We start from the raw sequence: 21,723 nt of genomic DNA, 5'->3' as shown, positions 1-21,723 counted from the left end.
ACGCTTTTTGCCATGGATTGTTGCGTTTTGCCCACAGGGTGGCAACATGAGGAACTTGATGTGGTTTAATACTTGGCATCTGAGACTTATTTTTATCTATGCACCATGGAAACCCTGCTTCGAGTTTTGAAAAGCTTCCTGAAAACAAGCAAGACCCACAGCCTGCCTTCCACTAGTGCTGAGAATCATAGTACCCTGGCACTAAACACTAATAAGGCGCACAGTTATTTAAGAATGGTTTCAATTTCAGGCATTGAAATCACAACTTCATTTTAACCGTGTGGATGATCCCAGCTGGCTCTTCAATCCTACAGAAGCAGCCCAGTGAAACTTATACTCAGTTACAAATGATAACTATGATTTATTTAAAAACTGTCTTCCACTTTTGCCAAGACAACTCTTTTTTTTTTTTACAAACAGCACAACACCTGTTTCAGTTTCCATACACCATCAGAGGCCCGTAACAGGGAACTTTTGGTTGTTCAAGGGGTACTTTTGGAGAAATTTGTCAGTTTGTATCATCATTTACCTTTTCCTTGTCATACGCGGTTCTACATCAGGAAAGCTTGCTCTGTAAACACCTGTACGACATGGAAACTTAAAAAAGCAGCAAACAAGGTTTAAAAAGAGTATGAGAAAAGTACAGAGCCTGGGAAAGCTTCATCTGCCTAAAAATTAATTGTGGGCTTTACATAATTTGCATCAACTAAAAACCTGTTTATGCAGGATTAAGCCCACTGGAAGTGGTGTAAGTTTTAGTGTTGCTATCAAGCTAAAGAACCAGGAGTAGCATTCATGTCAACGGCATTTTTCTGTTTCATTAGTCAGGACTTGCTTTATTCTGTCTAGGAAATACCAGGACGGAGCAGGCCACGTCTAGAGCAGTGGCAATGCATGCAGAGCAATGATTTGGGTTTTTTTTTCAGTTAAATATGTTAAAGGGAAACAGTTTAGTTTGAAAAGTATGTGGCATATTACAAAAAAAACCACCTCTAAGTATCCTGGGGAGTCTGTTTTGAGGATGACAGGAATGCCTGGTCCCCTCAGGCTCCAGCACAGAAAGTCACTCATCACAAGTGCATAATGAGTCTCGTTTATCACTAAGCAGACTCTTTATAGAAGCAAGCAAATGCAAACTGAAGTCCTTAGTCCAGTTTTTCCCTTATATAAACTTTTGTTCACAGGTCTTGTCTTTGAGTAAGCTGTCTTCAGCACAGAGGATATGAAACATGGTGTCAAACGTCCCAGCAACTGCTAATTTCTCTCGGCTTTTAGCATGTTACAGCGACAGCTCCTCGGAGCTGAGCTCAGCTCAGCCGACATTGAGCACCACGGATACCGGTATTTCAGGATGTGTTGGGTGGAATCACGGAGGTGTTTAATTACAGGGCTACACTGGGATCCTTATCGTACAGCACACAAGGCTCCTCACACCAAGCACTGGGATCTGATACCCACGGATGGAGCAGAAGCGCATAAGCAGCGCTCACCACAGGATCCGCACTAGGAGATACTGAAGACCAACCCTTCTGGTCTTTATGTGCCAACATATCTTCCCATTCAGTTGGAAGAACTGATCTACACAGTGAAGAACTTTCCTCAAGGGTGAGGTTCTCACATCCAACTAGCAAGAGGTGGGTGTTTTTAACCTCCCCCTAGAAATGTTTCCATCAATTCCATTAATTCTATGGATGGTTTTGAGAACTGAGGGAGGAAATGGAGTATTTTTTCTTTCTTTTTTTTTTTTAATTATACATAATTCCCTATCTCTCCATGTCTCCCCTATGCCTGAAGTCAATTTTTTTCTGGGTAAAATACTGAAGTCTTATCACAGATGAAGCCAACTCCTGAGGAGAGGGTAAAGCTTGGTTTGTAACTAATTTATGCCTAACTCAAAATTACTACAGGAACCGTCTTGGTCACAAGTTTCAAGGCAGACAACAAACCATACCCGCTCCAGTTCACACACACCTCTGACTTCAGCAGAAAAAGTAATGCCAAGAAGGAATTTGGACCGTGAGTTTATAAAACTACTCGTTTACACAGTTGACTCCAGAAGCTTCACCAGTTGGTATGGGGATAGTGTGATGTAACACCTGGTGATCCCATCCCACCGTAGTGAGCAAAGCATCGTCCGAAGGAGACCACGACAAACCTTGGACAAAGTCTCGATGAGAACGGTTTCTGAAACTGGAAAATAATTAACAGTTCATTAGCCACAAAGCACTGTCACTACGGGCTTGTGCAGCTCCTAACTGTTAGTTAGTTAGGATGATTCTCCCCTATTTAAGGAGCATTTTCATCTTCTGCTCAGCACCATGGATAAATAATTAACTTAATGAGAAGTCAACAAGACAAACAGCCACAATAATGAATACGTTGTGTACTTACACCTCTGAGAGGTCTGAGTCAAGAACGGCTACTGAACAGTCTTCACTGATCGTGGCCAGAAAGGGTGAGCTAGAAGACAGAGATGAGACCATGGTTAGAACAATCAAATACCAGAAAACTTGGGGATAAACTTGTGAAAAGCACATTTCTTAATGAACCTGACCCAGGTACAGTGAATTAAGAGGCATCAAATCTTACAAAAGTGTTTGCATCATCATTTAGCACATTACCAACACAGTGAAAATATCCTATTAGTCTCAAAAAGCAAGTAATCCTTCTTCAAGCAGAGGTGGCTGTAATCAGAAAAATCCCCCCAATGAGTGGGTCAATAACCCTGAACACAGCAAAAGTGTTCTGGACATTCACACACTTCATGTCAAAAGTGAGACATTGGTTTACTCTATTCTTTATTATTGCTCTTAATAAAAAGACCAAAACTAGTACTCTCACATTTTTTACTCTAAAAACAAATAAAGCTTTCAAGTGTATGTAGTCACACATTCCATGTCAGTATATCAGACTGTACCTATGTGCAGAAAACGCAAACCCCGTGATCCTTCGGTCATGCACAGTGGAGCTGAGGGCAGATTCAGGGTTCTTTGTGTCTACTAGTGCAACTGTTCCACTTTCATCACCTTCAAGAGAGGAAGAGAGAATGAGGTTATTAGCAAAATTGTCATGTGAAAAGGAAGACCTTGATTTGTCTGGTCAAAGTCAAGTAATAAGATCACTTCTTACCCAAAGCAAAGATGTCACTTTTCTGTGGATGCCACATGACTGAGGTAGGGAGGTAATTACAGGCACTGCAAACTGCGAGTAAATATATTGGGATTAATGTAAAAAGAGCCAGTACAAAGATATTTCTACACCATCTCAGTTAGCACTGCTAATGTACTAAAAGAAATACTTGAAAGCTTGTTGTACTTCTGTGATACTGTTTGACTTCCTTACGTTTTAACAGGCATTTCTGCCCCAATGGGCAGATCGCTAGATTTGAAGTTACGCATAGTAAAGTCAGGCATAAAATAATTTATTTCTTCCAACAAAAACTCATACAAAAGCAGTAACTGCAAGCAAAAACGTACCAATTCGAGTAGCTGGTTTTGGGCATCTGGTGTCCCAGAGTAAAGTTCTACTGTCCTATAAATCCAAAGTGAACGAGAAATCTTTTACAATTTCATTGTGGCAGGGGGATTCACTGCAGAACTGCTACCAACCCACATTCAAACCCACACCACCTCTTCCTCTGTGTTAAAATGATGCTGCCACTAACTGCAAATTGGCTCCTTCAGCCATGCCCAGCTCTAGGAGCTCTTATGTTTTAATATAAACCTATAGAAATCAGCTTTGTAAGCTGCCTGGCAACTTTATCAGACTGGAACATTTAAGTAACACAGGTATGCAACTTGTAAAACCACAGGTGGTTTCTCAGTAAGTACACTTAACTGTAAATAACTAAAGTTAAATTGGGTAGATTTAAACAGAGAATGAGCTTTACCTCAGCACAGGACAGGAACACGGTGTCCTTACCAGGACAGGAAGCCACAGACGTCACCACATCGGAGTGAGCTACCAAAAGCACAAAAGGACAAAGAGCCTCAAAGATCGTATCCAACTTTTCTGCATATTTCCAGGGACCTCTGAAGGCACAGCAGTATAATAAAGAATAATTTATGCTCGGATACAGTGTTAACACTTGCTCAGCAACAGGCAGCTGCTTCCCACCAAACTGATGAGCTGCCAAATCCAACCAGAGCCACTGCAGGCAAGTCACTGTGACCTGCCAAAGCCTGAGGAAGCCTCTCCAGACAAGAGGTCAGTTCCAAAGGGGAGAGGATCAAACAAAGTACGGCCTCTGCTGTGGCTGGAGATGGCAAAGCCACATCTCCAGGGGTTGGCACCTCCTGTGAGTGGTTGCTCAAAACGCATATGGATTGGGAGATAACACGATCACATGCAGGTGGACTAAAGATTTCGGTACAGAAGAAAGCAAGGCAAACTAAGCCATATAGCATTCATGTTAAGGGGAGAAATGAAGAGGCAAATAAATTAGGCCATGCCAGAAACCCCAAAGACTGGCAAACATTAGATCAGAGCCCCAGGTGTGGTTTGGCACACGGGAGCTCACCAGGGATGCTGCAGGACCAAGCGCGGCACTCACCTCTGTAGGAGTGCAGCACCGTCTGCTGCGGCAGGTCCCAGACCTTCACGCTGCGGACAAGAACCAGCACTCAGCACCCAGCGCCGGCCCCGGCGCGGGGCAGCCAGGCTGGGGACACTCACCAGAAGTCCCTGCCACCACTGACAGCCTGGGTGCTGCCCGCCAGGACGGCCACCGCCATCACGATGTCATCGTGCTCGTATTTACAGAACTTGTTGACGATGAGGGTCTCGTTCTCCTCCAGCTCCCACAGCTCCACAGCACCTGGAGGGAAGTGAGGGGGGCACCCACCTCAGCTTGGGGGACACCCAGCTTGGAGAGAGGACCCGGGGGGGATCCCTATAACTTACTGGAGTCAGAGGCCACCAGTCACGGCACCCATTGTTGGAGAGGGGACCCAGGAGGGGGATTCCTGTCACTTACCAGAGTTGGATGCCACTAGGATGCCCTTCGTGGGGGCACCCATGTCAGAAAGGGGACCCGGGTGGGGGATCCCTGCCACTTATTGGAGTTGGGGGGCACCCATTATCGGAGAGGGGACCTGGGGGGGAAACTCTATCACTTACTGGAGTCAGAGGCCACCAGGATGCCCTTCGGGGGGCACCCATGTCAGAAAAGGGACCAGGGGAGGAACTCTATCACTTACTGGAGTCAGATGCCACCAGGATGCCCCTGGGGGGGCACTCACCTTGGAGAAAGGACCTGAGAGGGATCCCTGTCACTTATTGGAGTTAGGGGGCAGCCACCGTTGGAGAGAGGACCCGGGGGGGGATCCCTGTCACCTACCGGAATTGGAAGCCATGAGGATGCCCTTGGGGGGGCAACCATGTCAGAGAGGGGACCGCGGGAAATCCCTGTCACTTACTGGAACCAGAGGCCACCAAGATGCCCCTGGAGGGAGCCCTATCTCGGAGAGAGGCCCCGAGAGGGGGGATCCCCATCACTTACCGGAGTCGGAGGCCACCAGGATGCCCCTGTCCGCCACCCAGCGCAGGTCGGCGACCCCCGCCTCGGTCTGCACGCCGGCGGTGCAGAATCCCTCGCTGGGGGCACGGCGGGGGTCGGCGAACACCCAAAGCGAACCGGTCCAGCTGCGCCCGTTCAGCCCCGAGGCGCCCAGCAGCAGGGCCCCGTCTGCTGGAAAGGAACCGAACAGACAAACCCGGTGAGTGCCCGAGAGACCGGGCAGCCAGACCCCCCCCACCTCGCTCCCGTGTCCCCCCCACCCCGCGACCTGCACGATAGTGCGCGCCCTCCAGGTGCCGCTCCATGCAGGCGGGCGCGTTGGGCGGGATGTTCCACTCGGGCCCAGCAACATTCGCGTCCTGCTCCCCGCCCGGCGGGGGTGCGGGGGCCGGCGGGGGCTGCTCGGGCGGCGGCTCCTCCATGGCGGCGGGAGCGGGAGCGAACCGGCGTGTGTCTCCCCAACGTGCTCCCGCCGCCGCCGTCTCTCGCGAGAGTTCCCGCCCCGCCCCTCTCGCGAGAGTTTCTCTGCCGCCATCTTGGTGCGGGGGAAGCCCGGCGGTCACCGGGGCGAAGGGCAGCCGGTCGGTCGCGCCGTTACCGGCTCTGTCCCGTTCGATATGTTATCCCGCCTCGTTCTCCGCGCTGGTGAGATGGGGGGAGCGTTGTCTCCGTGGAGGGTGGTGGGTGGGGGGTGTCCTGGCCGAGTTCTGCACTGATGCGCTCTCTGCTCCTCTCCCCGCAGCCCCGGCCGCGCTGAGGAGCTTGGCGCCTCCCGCTACCGTGGGGTGAGTACCGGCGGGGCCTCAGGGACACATCCTCCCTTGTGTGTGAATAACGTTAATTCCGCGGCTTTGTTTTTACCCTTCTGGGGGACAGCACAGTGCCCTTGTGGCCAGGAAGGCCAATGGTCCCTGTGGTGGGTTAGAAGGGGGTGGTCAGTAGGTCAGAGAGGTTCTCCTGCCCCTCTGCTCTGCCCTGGGGAGACCACACCTGGAATATTGTGTCCAGTTGTGGCCCCTCAGTTCCAGCAGGACAGGGAACTGCTGGAGAGAGTCCAGCGCAGCCACCAAGATGCTGGAGGGAGTGGAGCATCTCCCGTGTGAGGAAAGGCTGAGGGAGCTGGGGCTCTGGAGCTGGACAAGAGGAGACTGAGGGGGGACTCATTCGTGTTTACAGATATCTAAAGGGGGAGTGTCAGGAGGATGGAGCCAGGCTCTTCTCGGTGACAACCAGTGACAGGACAAGGGGCAATGGGTGCAAACTGGAACACAGGAGGTTCCACTTGAATATGAGAAGAAACTTGTTCCTGGTGAGGGTGGCAGAGCCTGGCCCAGGCTGCCCAGGGGGTTGTGGAGTCTCCTTCTGTGCAGACATTCCAACCCGCCTGGACACCTTCCTGTGTAACCTCATCTGGGTGTTCCTGCTCCATGGGGGGATTGCACTGGATGAGCTTTCCAGGGCCCTTCCAACCCCTGACATTCTGGGATTCTGTGATACCGTGGGCTTAGAAAACAGTTATAGTCGGAAGTAACCTCTGGAGGTACCTGAGTCCCACCCACTTCCCCCGGTAGGCGTGTCGATGGGTATGTCTATTTCAAAGTGTGTTCCAGTCTCTCTAAGGGTTATTTTTTTTAATAGAAGATTAATTGAAGCTTTCTTGTTATTTCTAGTGTATTGCATGTCACACGACCGCTGCACACGACTCAGCAGCGTTCAGCTCCTTTGCCACCTCTGCCTGAGAAGGGAGGAGAAGTTCGGCATGGTTTGATCCCTGAGGAGTTTTTCCAGTTTCTCTATCCTAAAACAGGAGTTACAGGTTAATATATACTTCTGTTAAAAAAAAAAAAAAAAAAAGTTTGTTTAGTTATGCTGATTTACTTCTGTAAAATATTAGGGAAAATTATTTTTGTAAATGCAGAAGGAGATGCCAGTGCAGCACTTCCTGGATCTAAAGCTGGGTACATGTGGTTAAAAAAAAATGCCAGACGAACATCGTGATCTTGATCTTACATGAAGATATGTGTGCCTGCCGACCCTCAAAACCTTTAATCAGAGCTTTTTGCTCGTTTCCAAATGAGCAGGTTGAATGCAAGGTGCCAGTTTATTCCCCTTTTGCTGAGCACTCTCATGGTCCCTTCCCCTTGGTAGCATTTGATTTCTACTTTTTCTTGTGGTGGAAGAGAATGCGCTCTGATCTTGTGAGCCTTAAACCTTTTAGATGTTTGACTTGAGCCTCTTGATGCTTTGTACAAATAATGCTGCTTTGTTTTTTCTTCAGGGCCTTACATGTTGGGAACTGGACTCCTGCTTTATCTTCTCTCTAAGGAAATCTATGTAATTAACCATGAGACGGTTGCAGCTGCTTGCATATTAACAGTCATCATTTATGGTGTAAAAAAGTACGGGGCTGACGTAGCAGCTTTTGCTGACAAACTTAACGAGGTAAAATAAAACCCAACAAACATAATGTAACTTTGTACTAGTTAATAACTGTTTTAAGTGATCTGCTTAAATATTTAATAGAGTTCTGTCTCATAAAAATCTGAGTGTACCATCTTGGAATGTTGCTTGAATAACCTATGTTTAGGTCTTATGTTGGTATTGTTACATAAATCTTCAAGAGTAAAACATCCAGCATGAATGTATTCGGGTTTTTTTAAAGTACAATTGATTCTGAACAATAATTCTTCTGCTTTGCCATCATTTAACCTCAGTCATGGCGCCATCCACATTATGCAGACATTTCTTAAATCTTGATGCAGAATTTCACAAGTTCTTTACAGGTCGCTTGTTCTGCTTGCGTTTTACTTTTGTGCTGAATCACATTTTTTGTTTCTTCTTTCAGGAGAAAATGGCTCAAGCTTTAGCTGTGAAAAATGAGGCTATTAAAGGTCTTGAGACTGCCATCGAGGAGGAGAAGAAGGAGCAGTGGAGGGTTGAAGGCCGCAAGTATCTCTTTGACGCTAAGCGGGTACGCAGCTCTGGCTCTACTGCTTGCTTCTGCAGTCCCCACTACGCATTCTGGGTGCCTCTTAGATTGTGAACTAGTAACAAACCATTTACCTGCTGTGTGTTGCAGACAGGGCCAGTCCCACCGCTTCATCCAGTGAATTTACTCTTTTGCTGCTGTTTTGTATTCTTGCCAAACGCTAACCTTTGGATTTCATCTTCCGTGTCTAGAACAATATTGCTATGTTGCTGGAAACAAATTATCGGGAGAGATTGCTGACGGTGTACAATGAAGTGAAGAAAAGGCTGGACTATCAGGTGGCCATGCAGAATTTAAAGCGTCAGAAAGAACAAGACCACATGATTCAGTGGGTGGAGAAAAATGTCGTTCAGAGCATCACACCTCAACAGGTACTTGGGGTTTTTTTAATCTGCTTTACAATTTAGTCTGTCCAAACAGGTGCTGTCCGGTGATTCTGGTTTAAACTAGAAGATGCTGGATCATCTTTGGGTGACTTCCAAACGAAGCTGCAATGTGTTCCTACTTCTGAGTAAAAGCTAACGAGCCCCGTTACTGGGTACCAGGTGTTTGGGTTGCTGGTGATTTGAGACAGAATTGTGTGAAGTGTTTGTTCTTGCAGCACAGAGCTGAGCTTGTAATAACAGGTCAGGGAATTCACTTGTAAAATACTCTGTGTGAGACCATGGCAGCTTCAGACCTGCAGCTGGGCTCTAGATGGCCTTTCTTTGAAGGAATGAAGCTAAGAACGAAAAGGAAATCATGTTGCTCGCACTGCATGCAGGTGCTTTAATGCAGGTCATTCTTTGGATTTGAATCTCTGACTTCATGAGCCATAATTATATCCGTAACTCATTTTGTGGGTCTAAAAAAAGAGTATCTGAAATGCATTAGAATGTGTATATTACTTGTTTAAATGCCTTTCATGAGTCTTCCATCTGAAAGTCGTCTTCCTTTCTTTTGCAGCAGAAGGACAGTATTGCAAAGTGCATTTTGGACCTGAAGGCGTTGTCAAAGAGGGCGCAGGCAGCGGTGTGACCGTGTCTCATTCTACCAATGTGTCTCTTTACCTGCTGTTGGAAAGTGTATGATTCTAAAGTGTCATTAAACAAACAAACAAACTGACTGCTCTGCTGTCTTTCACTAGCAACAGTAATTTCCTTTTTGTGTTCGAAGTGGCTGGAATGGTCACATAAACGGCTACAGTTGATTTATAGTGGGGGATTATTTGCAACTATGTATGTGCGATTCAGTTTGGTTCCTTGTTTGGTCATGGACGAGTCCAGAGATTAGATACAGAACTTCACAGGGAAACTTTCTGGTGCCAATACAATGATCAGGTTTTTGTTTAGAATTCTGTGTGATAATGACCTACAGATACCTACTGTAGTTGGGAACATGTGAAATCACAATGAGAGCTGATCCAGTACTTGGAGGTATGTGGAAGGAATATCCATGTTTTAAAAATGAATGGGATAAAAAAAAAAGACTTCTATAACAAAGCTTCAAATAGTGAGAGAAGCATTTTGCTGCTCTGTGGAAAAGAGGGTGTAGCTGGCAGGAAATGTTACCAAGAGCTACTGAAGAACTTGACTTCAACTGAACTCGCCAGTATGAAATTTAAGAGGGTGAAATGGATAAGTTAATTCTAGAGGGTGTTTTTTCTGGATTTCCATAGGGGGATAAAAAGCATTGCTTGCTGCTTTGTTTTCTTTTTTGCATAACAAGGAAAATAGTTTTGTATGTGTTATGATAATACACAGTATAAACCTATTCATTCTCATATCAAACTTTTTCCCTGAAGGATTTTGTTGTATCTCAAAATGTCCCAGCTGAGCAGAGCACCTCCTTGTGTGTCATCTCATCCTTTTATTTAGTTTAGCGATTTATTTTAGTTTAGTTTTAGCAATTTATTTAGTAAATAAGTAAGCAGACTGGGGTGTGCTTACATGTCGCATTTATATGGATTGGTACTATAGTAGAGAAATACTTATTTTTCAATTAAGTTAGTTAAATAGCACAGTTTTCTACAGTTTTCAATACAACAGTTAATCAAATAAAATATTCTTTAGAGGGAAGAACGTTAATGTAACTGCAGCTGACCTTTAAAAAAAATCAACAGTCTGAGAATGCAGGTGTCTTTCATAGTTTCCTGTTTTTTTTTTTTTTTTTAATAAAAGTGAAGTTGCCCAACTTCCACATTTGTGTAACCAAACACATGAAAGACACTTCAGCTTTAACTGGTTGGACAGACTTTTCACAAACAGGTGTTTAAACTACTGGTACTCGAGTTCTCTACCAGCAGGCGGGTGGCAGCTCTATGGTGCGAGGTAAGACGGAGCCGTATCGCTTATTTTATAACTTATTTTACTGCTGTTATTGCAAATAATGCACTTTTTGACTTGGTGTGGGAAACTGGGAGGTCAACATTGAGTGACTTCTGCAATGTGGGCGCACAGGACACACAGCAGCAGAGAACAGGACGTTTATGTTGCCAGCAACGCTTTCATGTCATTCAAACTGTGCAGTTCACAAACGGTGTAGTGAGAAATATCAGGGGTAGGAATTTTGTAGCAGAGTGATATTTCTCTGTCTTTTAAGATTCTACCCTCAAATTTGAGAAGTTATCGTATAGTGGAAGGAAGTGTGAATTGAGAAAGAAAAACTTTGAGGGGTGAAAATGTTCTTAAAGTTCAGTTCTAGCTGCTGCAAAAATAAAACCGTGGGTGCTTTTATAGATATGAAATATACTCCATCCTTTTGAAAGAAGGCAACGTGTCTGTCAAAGTGTAGTGAACGTGCCCATGTGTGCAGAGGAACCTGGCGTTGGGAGGTGAGATTTGTGCTGAGTAACTGCCCAGTTTGCTGCTGTGGTTTTGTGCCAGTCCATAAAGATTTCTGGAACTGATAAAAACTGAATAAATTCTGTGAGTTAGAAAGGGACGGTAGGTTTGTCTTCCTTTAGCGCGTGTGTGTACAGATATCTATATAAATATAACCTTTTTCTTCTTCTAGCTTCTCTTGCTGTTCATTAGTATTTGGAGAGGATGGGAAGTTATGCTTCGAAAAGAGCTGCAGGTATTTTCTTGAAGGAATTTTCCAGGATGTCACATTCTTGGTGAAGCTGATGTTGTCCTGATTGCTCAGCGGGAGGTGTATTATTAATAATGTTATTATTAATATGTGCGTGGGGGAGAGCTGTGTGACTGCCGAGGGTGCTGTGGGACGGGAATAACCTGTGTGGTGTTTCCCCTTTCAGCCTTTTGATAGAGAAATGTTGTATTTACAGTCATACTTGAACATGTGCCTCTTTGTAGTTCTTGTTGCTTCTAATATAACTGGGGAAATTAATACAGTTTTAAACTAGTTTTTGATTTATTTTTTTCCTATTCACTTCCATTTAAACCAGAACCCATTTCCACTACTGTCACTGTACAGACCACTGTACATACCATGGTATCTACCACTGTGGCTGACATGAAACCTCCGGAAGTCAAATGCTGGATTTATAAGTAAATGTTCCTCCTTTATTTCTTAACTTCAAACACAGAGTTTCCTGAAACTGCAGATGCCTCTAGCCAAGGAGTTACATGTAACACGTCTTGTGCCTTGGGATTTTGGAGGGTTGCTAGAATTTCCTCATCTGTGCACTAGATATTTAATTCATAGTGATGCTTAATGCAGACATAGACCTTTTAATCTCATGAGGCTTGGAATAAATTATGTGTTTCATTTCATACAGTTTGGTGAATTTGAGCACTACTGATTCTTCAACACCTCTGTTAAACTGGGTATTCTGATGCTACTTTCTGTGTATCGACAGCCATGAAATCCTCTACATGTCACTCGCCTTTATTTCTGGCATCCTGTCGGCTGTTCTGGCTTTCACCATCATCCACCTCTGCAGAAAAAGTAAGTGGCACAGTAGAGGGAGTCACGGCAGCACCGTGATCCAGACCTGGCCGCAGAGAAGCGTTTCACACCGCCCTGCACGCCTTAGCGTGGATGCTGCTCAGTTTCTGTGCTCTTTGGGCTGCATCTGACAGCACTGAGGTTTCAAACTGACTTCTGCAGAAGTTACTTTGAAAGAGGTTTGAATTATATCTCCCTTGAATACTTAACATATTGCCTGTCATACCTGGCAGTAACTGCTCATGAGTCATCCCAGGGGCTGTTTTCGTGGAAGAATTAACTTTAGCACTGATAAATTTTGGGGTTTGTTGGTTGTGTTTGTTTTGGTTGGTTTATTTTTTTGTCCATCCTAACACTGGCCACACAGTTCTCACTAAATTAATCAGTTGCTTTCATCCTAGCTGCTTCCACAGCAGGGCATGGACTTGGGCTTGATGATCCTTGTGGATCCCTTCCAGCTCAGGACTTTCTATGGGCTGCTCACTTGGCAGTGGAGGCCTGAGACAGGTTTTACAACCGATGTCTAAGCTGTGCACACTCTGATGCCACTTTGTCACCCCGCTCTTGCACCTCTGGTGCTTGGCTGGCTCCAAACGCGGAGCAGACAGCTGAAACTGGTATCCCTCTCCTTCCCAGAGTGCAGGAGACCCCACCAAACCTTACAAGAGGAACTTCCCACCCAGACAGTGACTGAGGAATCTGAGAAGAACAGGCAGGTAAAGGTCACAACTATTATTTCTAACACTTTATACAGTGTCTTCAGGTCAATAGAATGGTAAATATTAATTTGGAAGCAGGGGAGAAGAGAGGTTTGCTCTTCTAAGACTCAAGCATTAGCTGACAGTTCTAAGCAAAAGAACTTTATTTTGTGCACCGAAGGTTCAACCTGTGTTTGTAGTTGCAGGGAGTTACCTGGACAGTAGAAGGACAAATATTCCTCCTCTGTTATCCCAGGGCTCAAATGCCACCCTCCCCATATATTTCAAGGGTTCTGGAGCTAAATTAAACCACTAATTAGGCAGGTTAGGGGAAAATCTTTTGGAAGGACAAACATTTCTGCAGTTCTCCTTACTGATATTGGTTCTTTGAAAGCCCCCAATGCCGACTTGACCCAGGCTCCTGAGCTAGACTAACAACTGCTCTGCTCCAGCACAGCATTTACTGATTTCCCACGTGCAGGGACAGACTGTGACGGCTTATGGTGTGTAGCATTGAGCACAAATTAAAACCAGGAAATCTGTGCTGAAATGCAGCGTTTGCAAACTCTCTAATGTTTGCGGCTTCTTTCACATCCCCAGAATGAGGTCACCTACACCACTTTGGTCTTCCAGCGGAGTCGGACGCCGGTGGCTGTGTGACGATGAAGCTTCTAGGGAGATGAAAATGCTTGTGCTTTCTGCACATTAAATGCTACCAGAATATTATGTCAACTATCAGCCTGTAGTGCTTTGGGAAACGCCAGTGCTGCGTATGTAACATCAGCTCATTTCACAGTTACAAGGGGAAAGTAATGTCTCCTATTCCAACTGCTTGCCAACAGTTGTGGACAAATTTCTTTTTATACCTTATTTCTTCATCTGGAGAAATCTCAGTGAGTTCTTGCTGCAAATGTGTAAAGTTTCCATTTGTGCATTTGCTATTGCTTTGAACTACCGAAGAAAATTGAAAAATGGAAATATTACTCTGTGTCTATTCATGTCCATGCCCTTATGTTTCCTTTTTTTTTGATTTTCAAGTGCTCTGATTAGTTATTTTCTGCGTATTGAAGTCATGATAATGAAAACTCTGTATGCAAATGTATGCTTCCTGATTGGGTCACATAAAAAAAGCACGATCACAGTGTGACAGTTCTGGAAGTGTTCACTCATGTCTTATTACTCACAGTGTTCTAAATATGTTGTAAAAAGTGAAAAAATCATCCCCTCTTCATAAAGTGGGGAGTAAGATACAACGTAGTAGCCACGGAGAAGCTTCTCTGCCTATTCCCGTACCCAGGGGTGGGAGGTTGGCTGCCCGAGGAAGGACAGTGATGTCCATCTGCCGTACAACGCGTCTCCTGCGAGACTGAATAGGAGCCAAGTTTCCTGCCTCCTCGTTTCTGGTCTCCAAAAGCGTCAGATTCTGCCAGGTATTTCTCTTTTCTGAAAACCCACGTGTTTCCATGCTCACTGTTGTGAACACCCCTCTAGAGGAGTCTCTCGGTGCAGCTGAAGGCAGCAAGTCTGACACCTTGGAGGCTTCCTGAGGCTGGGTGTGCCATCTGATGGCAGCACCAAGCCACAGTTGGGCAGAGAATTTGAGCTCAGCTTAGCCCTGGTGTTAATGCTGAGCGGTGGCTCCACCTCTGCTGGGCTGGCCTGCCTTCCTGGCTGCAGAAGCTGCTGGGAGTCCAGGGGACCACTGAAAAGCAGGTGCAGAACAATAGTTCTGTTCTGAAATCTGACCTGAGACGTGTTGTGGGTGAGGCTGCTGACTGTTTTACAGCATCAGGAGCAGAATTTGTGGTCTTCATTTTGCTCTACCCTCTCTCAGTCGTGGCAGTTTCTTTAAGAGCTATTTGAGAAAATATCACATTACTCCTCAAAATGCGCAGCTGCTGAGAGGTTCGTGGGGGATGATTGTCATCAGTTCACAATTAGTTTTTGTTTAAAATTAATAACAATGTTAGTCTGCTGCCTGACAGCAACTGAGAAATAAGAAGGTCTCCTTGCACAAGTGTTACCTCTCCCTGCCACCAAGAATACTGCTTTCCTGTGTCGGGTACTATTGGATCCTGTGTCAGAAGTGCAAGAAAAGGCAGCCACACAGCTTTTAATGGCAGCCATCAGCCAGCTCTTTGTTTTATAGGCAGATAAAGGCACTTGGGACAACTGTGCTAGCTAATCCCATTTTCACTATCTCAGCAGGTTTCCGCTAGAGGTGCTTGTGCTTGTGAGCTCCATAAAGACAAACTTTGACAGCGGGAATTTGCAAGGCAAAGTGCCCGTGTATGGGAAAGTGCAGTACAAGTTGTCCAGCTCCAGGAGGGTGGGTGGAAGCGACTCGTGGGTTAAACGGTGCTTTGAAGGATGCATGGACAGCGTGGCCTGTGATATTCCCTGGCATTTTGGAACTGATCGTCCGGTCGCAAAGTTCAAAGGATGGATTATTAGAGCTACAGTGATGGTGTTGATGTGACTGTTGGGCTGCGTTTCCCTCAGCCAGCAACGAGTCAGATCTTGCAAGAGCCTGCTAAATCCTTCGCTGTCCCTGGATGATGTTTGTCTCCATGTGCTCTGCTGGTACGTGCCTTCATCCATCTTCATATTGAGTCGATGCATCGTTTGATCTGTTTGATCTCTGTCTATACTATTTCCAGAGTAGCTGCTGGAAGTGAGAACCAGGAACCTGGAGCTGTGGGAAGGATGTTGTGGAGCTGTGGGAAGGATGTCCTAGACGGGCAGGAAGGATTTCCAGCCAGCACCACCGTGGGCAGAGGCAGCTGATGAACCTTCTCTCCCAGCAGAACAGCTGCTACTGTGGGTCTCTGATGGGGAGAGGCTGGTCCTGCTGCACATCTCATTTCATCGCATCCTGCTTCAGGTGAGCTGATGCTCAGGTGCCCTCTCAGGAGGCTGAGCAGGGTCTATCTCCTTTGCAGTTGTGTTGCAGAACATCCTTCCCTGCTCTCAGTCTTCTCTGTTTCTGTTCTTTCTCTATACATTAACGCCTTGTTCTCTCAGAGTTTGTCAGGAGTTTGGTGCAGCACTGCTCCCTCTTTTCTTAATTTTTCAAAAATACATAAGAAAAAGTTTGCTGTGCATCATTCTGAGGAAGAATTTTCTGCTCTTTAGGTGGGAACCTCTTTTTCTGCTGAAAGCAATCAGGTCTATCTAGTGATGAGAGATAATGTAGCAAAATTCTGATGTACTTATGCAATTGCTTCCTCTGCTGGCCTTTGGAGTTAAACTGAGTAACAGGGCAGAGCTTTGGCCTGTGGGAAGGGTTGCATCAGATAATAAATTGAGATGTCTGATCTCAGCTAAAGGAGCTGCTGCTAACACTTTCTGACATAAAAAACAGAATGATGCATTCCCTTTTCTGCTTGTTGTAGACCACTTTTATTATTTAAAGCTGGAGGAAAAGAAGAGTCTGGCCTTTAATGACCTATTTACAGCTTGACCCGTGTCCCCTAAAAACAGGCTGTGCAAATTGTGGTGTCATATTTACTGCAATGTCCTAGTCAGGACACCGACTAAAACATGGAGATTTCCTGCAGGCTGCTTTTGTTTTTATTGTCATGGGAGAAGAGCAGGCTGTATTAATATAAAATCAATTTAATATTTATTATTATTCATGAAAATGTGACAGAGCTGATTGCAGCATGAGGTGACCAGACTCAAATTTAGTCTAAACGACACAACCCCAAACAAAACTGGACAAAATTTCTAAGTATGTCTTTTATATTTTGAAACTATTTAAAACAAAGATGTCTATAGACACGTATTTACATAAACCTTTGGAGTCGTCTGCAGATCTGTAACAGGTTGCTACAAAAAGTGCAACTGTTCTTCGGGTTTACAGGGGGGACTTGCAGCAAATTACATTTAAATCAGGTGTTAGAAAAACAGTTTATGATTGTAGGGAGAATCAAGCATGGGAATAGGCTGTGCAGGAAGAATCCCCTAAATTGATGGGGTTTTAGTAACAAATCAGGAAAATGCATCCTTGATGGTTATGGTTGGTTCTGTCCTTGGAGGAGCTGTGTGTGAACAAAGGGCCTATAACTGGGCAAAAAGGGAAATCAGAATTACAGCAAAAAGACTTGTTAGTCTTGAGTTAAAACTAGAAATGAACAGGTACTGGTTTTTAGCAGCTGCATCCAAGCTGGGGAACTAGGAGCAAAAATCTGCCTTGATAATCGTGCTTTGGGTCGCTGGTCAAAACACTGAAGCCAATAAATAACAACTGGAGGGTCCTATGAAGTGCAGATGCTTTGCCTGGAAGATCTGGGCTTGGCACAGCAACCGCCAAGCAGAATTCTCTGGGGTACGATACTGCAGAAGGTCATAAATGATCCTCTTGGGCTTAATGTCAAATGTGCATCAGATTAAGTAAAAGGAGGTTGCCCTTATCAGAAAACAGTTTGTGTAAGAGCAGTAGATAAAACAGAAAACACATTTTTCCCATGAGTTTCTTAACAAAGCAAAGCGGTTTATCAATGGTTTGATGTATACTGGCAGGTCAACACAATTGCTCTTTAATGGTGACTTGGTTTGTTTGCTCTGTAAGAACTGGATCTGGTTTTTTGCACAGGATGTAGGTCCTTAAAATTAAAAGGTATGTGTTTTTAAACTTCTTTATCTTGCAAGCATAGACAATGGGGTTCATGACAGAATTGACATGGGATAACAGGATTGCCAAGTACATCAAATAGTTGGGGATCTGACACTTGGGATAAAAATAAGAAATGCAGTTTAGAATGCAGAGAGGCAACCAGGATATTGCAAAGAGGAAGAGAACAAGAGCCAGAGATTTGGCCGTCTTGAACTCCTGTCCATAAAAACCTCCTGCCCCTCTCACATTGGCTGTACCTTGACTTAGCTTTGTCCGGATGATGTAAAAGATTTGGATGTACAGAGCACACATGATGACCAGAGGGACAAGGGTCCATATGAAGAAGCCGAAATACACCATGTAATCCATCCTCATCACAGAGGTGAATCGACACCTGAGAGAATCGGAGTTTCTTGGTTCCGTCTTGTTCCATCCAAACATGGGGATTAATCCCACCAGCAGGGACACAGACCAGCACAAACCCAGTCCCCACCAAACTCTTCTCTCCGTAGTGATTATTTTATATCTGTTGAGGAAGAAAACCCAGGTTGTGTTAAACAGAGGTGTTGAAATAGTTAAGAATGGTTTCCAGAACTTGCATGTTCAGATACTACAGGTTCATTGTCACAAAATGGAGCATTAAATTATTTTCGGGGGGAACCAAATTTTATTTTGAGACAAACCTGAACTCTTCATTTGTAGCAATTACTTTGCAGCAGCCATGAGATAAACTGTACTTAACTTCCCCTCTCTATAATTGTATGTTTCCAGCTATTTCATTTCTTGTTTCGTTGTGATCTCAGTGCTCCTCTTGCCTAGAAATTGCTTTTCTACTATAAGCAGTCCCATCTTATTTGTCAGCTTGGGTGTAACTTACTCTTTACATTTAGTTTATGCTGTTTGTGGGATGAAACTGTTCTTCCATTCCTTAATTTTATAGGTTCTTTCCCCATAAAATATATGACTTCTTTCACGCTTGAGGTGATGCTTTGCATTTCAACCTTTTGTATTTTGCCATTCAAATATAAAAAGTGAATGAGTGCTGAAGTTAGCCCTTAAGTCTGTTACTTTTGTATTTTCAGCAGCTGCTAAAAGGAATTTTATTTAAGAGACTAGCCCTCAGAAACCCAAAGAAATTCATAGTACCCCTGGTGCCCTGCACAGTTAGCAAGACATCTGCAGCATTCAGCTGCTTGACCACAGGCTCATCCTGTGGACAGATTGTGATCAGCAATGGCAATGTTCTGCTCAAGAAAGCTCGTCTGGGCTGGCTGGGCTTTCAGAGAAAATATTTATTAGAAAAGAGCCAAATTAATAGGGAAAGAGGAGGCGACACCCATGGGGAAGCTGGCAGGAGCAGGGGGGACCCGTGGTGGTCCAGCGCTCACCTGGTCGGCAGCTTCACTCGCAGGTACCTGTCGATGGCGATGGCCAGGAGGGAGAGGATGGACGCGGTGGTGAAAACTACCATCAGGCAGCACATGAAGAGGCAGGCGTGGAAGTGGATGCGGATGCCCAGGCTCACCACGACGGCCAGCGGGATGACGAGGATCCCCACCGCGATATCGGCCAGCGCCAGGGAAACGATGAAGTACAGAGTCGTGTTCTGAAAGGTCAAGTTCAGCTTCACCACCCAGATGACCAGGATGTTACCCAAAGTGGCGAACAAAGCGATCAGGCACTCGGTACTGATATAAATCGCATCCAGGCTATCCAGGCTGCTCAGCTCCAGGCTCTCATTTGGCATGGTGAGATGCTAAAGATGCTCCCACCCTGGCTTGAGCTGCAGAAAGGACCATGGGCATCGATGACCTCCTGTTGGATTTGTCCTCAGTGTCTGGTGCTCAGTCGTTCCAGTGACTGTCCAGTGTACAAACCTCTTCCAGTATTTCACATCCTCAGCACTCGGGCAGCAAATCCGCTGTTACCTTTCCACGGAGCTGCAAATACCTTAACATCTAGGAAACGTTCCCCGCTCTGGACACACCTGAAGCTCACAGCATCCCTTCAGCGGCCCAGGATCACAAAAATACTTTTGAAATCTGTTTTGAAGGAGAAAAGTAAAAAAAGCAAAAGCTTCCACAAGCCTTGTTACCAGCAACTTCTACAGAAATACTTTAGCTGCTTCCTCTTCCAACTCACAATTTCACAAGTCAGAGAACTGTAAGCAGAGTTGACACTTATCAATCTAGATAATCACTCTGCAGTCACTATAGGAAATGAGGCAGTTCAGGGGGTGTTACAGGGGTGTCTTGTTAAATTCCAACCCTAGATTTAATTCAGGGTACACCATTTCAGGTAAGGCCCTGATGTGGCTGAAAAATGCTCTTTTCTTGGACCTTTCTCAGTCTGACAAGAACGCTCAGACTTCAGGTAATGTTTTCAGCAAAAGCCCTCATTCCCACCAGAAATCAGCATGATGATCAACAGAGTCATGTTCAGAGAGCAGGATACTTTCCTGTACCTTGTTTATAGAAAACTGAGAAAGCAAGGAAAGGTGTGAGAAGTGGGAAATAGGGGAGAGGGGATGCGACAGCCGTGATCCACCTGTGCAGGTGAGCCCGGTGCATCGTTCCTTGATGTATGTGGGTCTGCAGTGAAGGAGCTGCTCCTGTTTTAGATGAAATCGAGATGCAAACATGTGAGCTCCTGTCAGCCTGTGAGTCGCAGGGTAGCCTGGCTCTTGGACAAATACAAATGCTCCAGGAATGAGCAAATTGCAAGTGAACAATTGGGTGGATGGTGTCTTATTAGTGTAATGAAGCCTTAAGCAAATATGGGTAATATTCGGGTTCCCGGGCACTGAGTCTTCCGTCTCTTCCACCCAAGTTTCTGGCAAAAATGAGGATGGGGAAGTGAAATCAGCCCTGGGAGGAGACATAGCCAGAAATAAATGAGACTTCTTTATTTCTTCTGTCAAAAGAGTTGGACAAATTCCACTTCCTTGAAATCAATGTAAGTGCTTCTTGTTCCCTGACCGGAGGGCATTTTGGTAGAATTACCACCGGGAAAAGGCCGAGCTGTCTGCAGACAGTCCTGGTCTGCAAGTGAACTTGGCTGTGCTGCTTTTCTAACAGAATCTGACACCGGATATCTGTGGGTGCAGGAGATGAACCCCAGGAGAGGCACGTGCAAGGTCACAGCTGGGACGTAGGCTCGGCTTTTGTAAGCCGTATGAGTTACTTCTCCAAGAATTACCTGGGAAGGAGCAGCTTCGAGCAGACACGGGAAATGTCTGTGTCCCCCTGGCTGCCGGCCACGCTTGGGCAGGAGTGTTCTGGGTTTCCTGCGCTTGCCGTGCGTCGCCCTCGGTGCCAGTTTCCCTCCTCTGCCACCTCCTCCCCTGGCTGCAGCCGGACGCGTCTCGCAGAGGCAGCTACGGAAAGCTGAGTTCTGGGGTCTTTAATAGGGCTGAACGCTCAGCCATGAGCCCTGTTGTCTGTGCCTTCAAAATACAGAAGTTCAAGGAAACACGCGCTTTCATTTTGAGGACCTGCATCCTTCTCCAGAAGTCAGAGTCGGTTATTTCTAGTGCGGCTGGGAGTGACCTGTGTCCTGCTGTCAGTCTGTCCAGGCTGGGGACAGCAACTGAAACAGCGCAGGAGCAACATAAAGTGGGGTGAAAATGGCACAGACATGCTTCTCAGATCATGTGTTCTGGAGCAACAATTGTGTGTATGTTCAGCTAATTAAGCTCTGGCTAGCGCAGGGCTGAGTCCCTCTTCTTAGCTAACACCCCAACAAAGAAACTCCTTTGCATTTCCAAGGCAAAAGGTGAGAGAGGTTTGGAATAGAGCAGTAGCTCAATAGGGAGAGATGAGCATTGGTGATGTTCACAGGCATTTTGCTCTGTTAACAGAGTCTTGCCACGCTCCAGGAGGGCTCGCAGTGATTCCTGTGGGTCCAGGGCCCAGCTGCTGCCCTGACAAGACGCAGGCTCTTCCTCACCATCCCAGGGGACATGTTGCCCAAGTCCCAGCGTCTCTTTTGGGCTCAAACACGTAGTTCT

General features: G+C 45.7%; 4 protein-coding genes across 6 annotated transcripts; 2 read left to right on the top strand and 2 right to left on the bottom strand.

The window, feature by feature from the left end:
• Nucleotides 1-337: 337 nt before the first annotated feature.
• Nucleotides 338-5,993, bottom strand: WDR77 (WD repeat domain 77). 2 transcript variants are annotated; one of them, XM_065038399.1, is made up of 10 exons: nucleotides 5,787-5,993; nucleotides 5,501-5,686; nucleotides 4,675-4,816; nucleotides 4,553-4,602; nucleotides 3,890-3,960; nucleotides 3,477-3,531; nucleotides 3,130-3,201; nucleotides 2,918-3,026; nucleotides 2,392-2,460; nucleotides 338-2,190 (listed from the first exon to the last, which is right to left on the bottom strand). In XM_065038399.1, exons 1-10 carry the CDS (start codon nucleotides 5,938-5,940, stop codon nucleotides 2,031-2,033), a joined length of 1,068 nt encoding a protein of 355 aa, XP_064894471.1. In that variant the 5' UTR covers nucleotides 5,941-5,993; the 3' UTR covers nucleotides 338-2,030. The 2 variants fall into 2 exon arrangements, with proteins under 2 accessions (XP_064894471.1, XP_064894470.1); XM_065038398.1 differs by having other exon boundaries at nucleotides 5,501-5,689; nucleotides 5,787-5,940.
• Nucleotides 5,994-6,028: 35 nt separating this feature from the next.
• ATP5PB (ATP synthase peripheral stalk-membrane subunit b) lies at nucleotides 6,029-9,611 on the top strand. Its single transcript, XM_005510416.3, has 7 exons — nucleotides 6,029-6,163; nucleotides 6,261-6,303; nucleotides 7,189-7,334; nucleotides 7,797-7,960; nucleotides 8,364-8,489; nucleotides 8,699-8,878; nucleotides 9,453-9,611. Exons 1-7 carry the CDS (start codon nucleotides 6,136-6,138, stop codon nucleotides 9,522-9,524), a joined length of 759 nt encoding a protein of 252 aa, XP_005510473.1. The 5' UTR covers nucleotides 6,029-6,135; the 3' UTR covers nucleotides 9,525-9,611.
• A 149-nt stretch (nucleotides 9,612-9,760) lies between these two features.
• Nucleotides 9,761-16,559, top strand: LOC135576007 (transmembrane protein C1orf162 homolog). Of its 2 annotated transcripts, none has more exons than XM_065038410.1 (6): nucleotides 9,761-10,816; nucleotides 11,502-11,564; nucleotides 11,896-11,998; nucleotides 12,310-12,398; nucleotides 13,035-13,114; nucleotides 15,757-16,559. In XM_065038410.1, the coding sequence occupies exons 2-6, from the start codon at nucleotides 11,534-11,536 to the stop codon at nucleotides 15,772-15,774; spliced, it is 321 nt and encodes a 106-aa protein (XP_064894482.1). In that variant the 5' UTR covers nucleotides 9,761-10,816; nucleotides 11,502-11,533; the 3' UTR covers nucleotides 15,775-16,559. The 2 variants fall into 2 exon arrangements, with proteins under 2 accessions (XP_064894482.1, XP_064894480.1); XM_065038408.1 differs by lacking the exon at nucleotides 15,757-16,559 and adding an exon at nucleotides 13,697-14,349 and having other exon boundaries at nucleotides 9,768-10,816.
• A 139-nt stretch (nucleotides 16,560-16,698) lies between these two features.
• Nucleotides 16,699-19,869, bottom strand: ADORA3 (adenosine A3 receptor). Its single transcript, XM_005510475.3, has 2 exons — nucleotides 19,103-19,869; nucleotides 16,699-18,240 (listed from the first exon to the last, which is right to left on the bottom strand). Exons 1-2 carry the CDS (start codon nucleotides 19,459-19,461, stop codon nucleotides 17,622-17,624), a joined length of 978 nt encoding a protein of 325 aa, XP_005510532.2. The 5' UTR covers nucleotides 19,462-19,869; the 3' UTR covers nucleotides 16,699-17,621.
• Between the last annotated feature and the right edge of the window lie 1,854 nt (nucleotides 19,870-21,723).

This window comes from Columba livia, chromosome 22 (genome assembly GCF_036013475.1).
Source record: "Columba livia isolate bColLiv1 breed racing homer chromosome 22, bColLiv1.pat.W.v2, whole genome shotgun sequence".
NCBI classification, from domain to species: domain Eukaryota; kingdom Metazoa; phylum Chordata; class Aves; order Columbiformes; family Columbidae; genus Columba; species Columba livia.
Note: the sequence above shows the minus strand (reverse complement) of the source record. Positions and strands in the feature narration are given on the sequence as shown.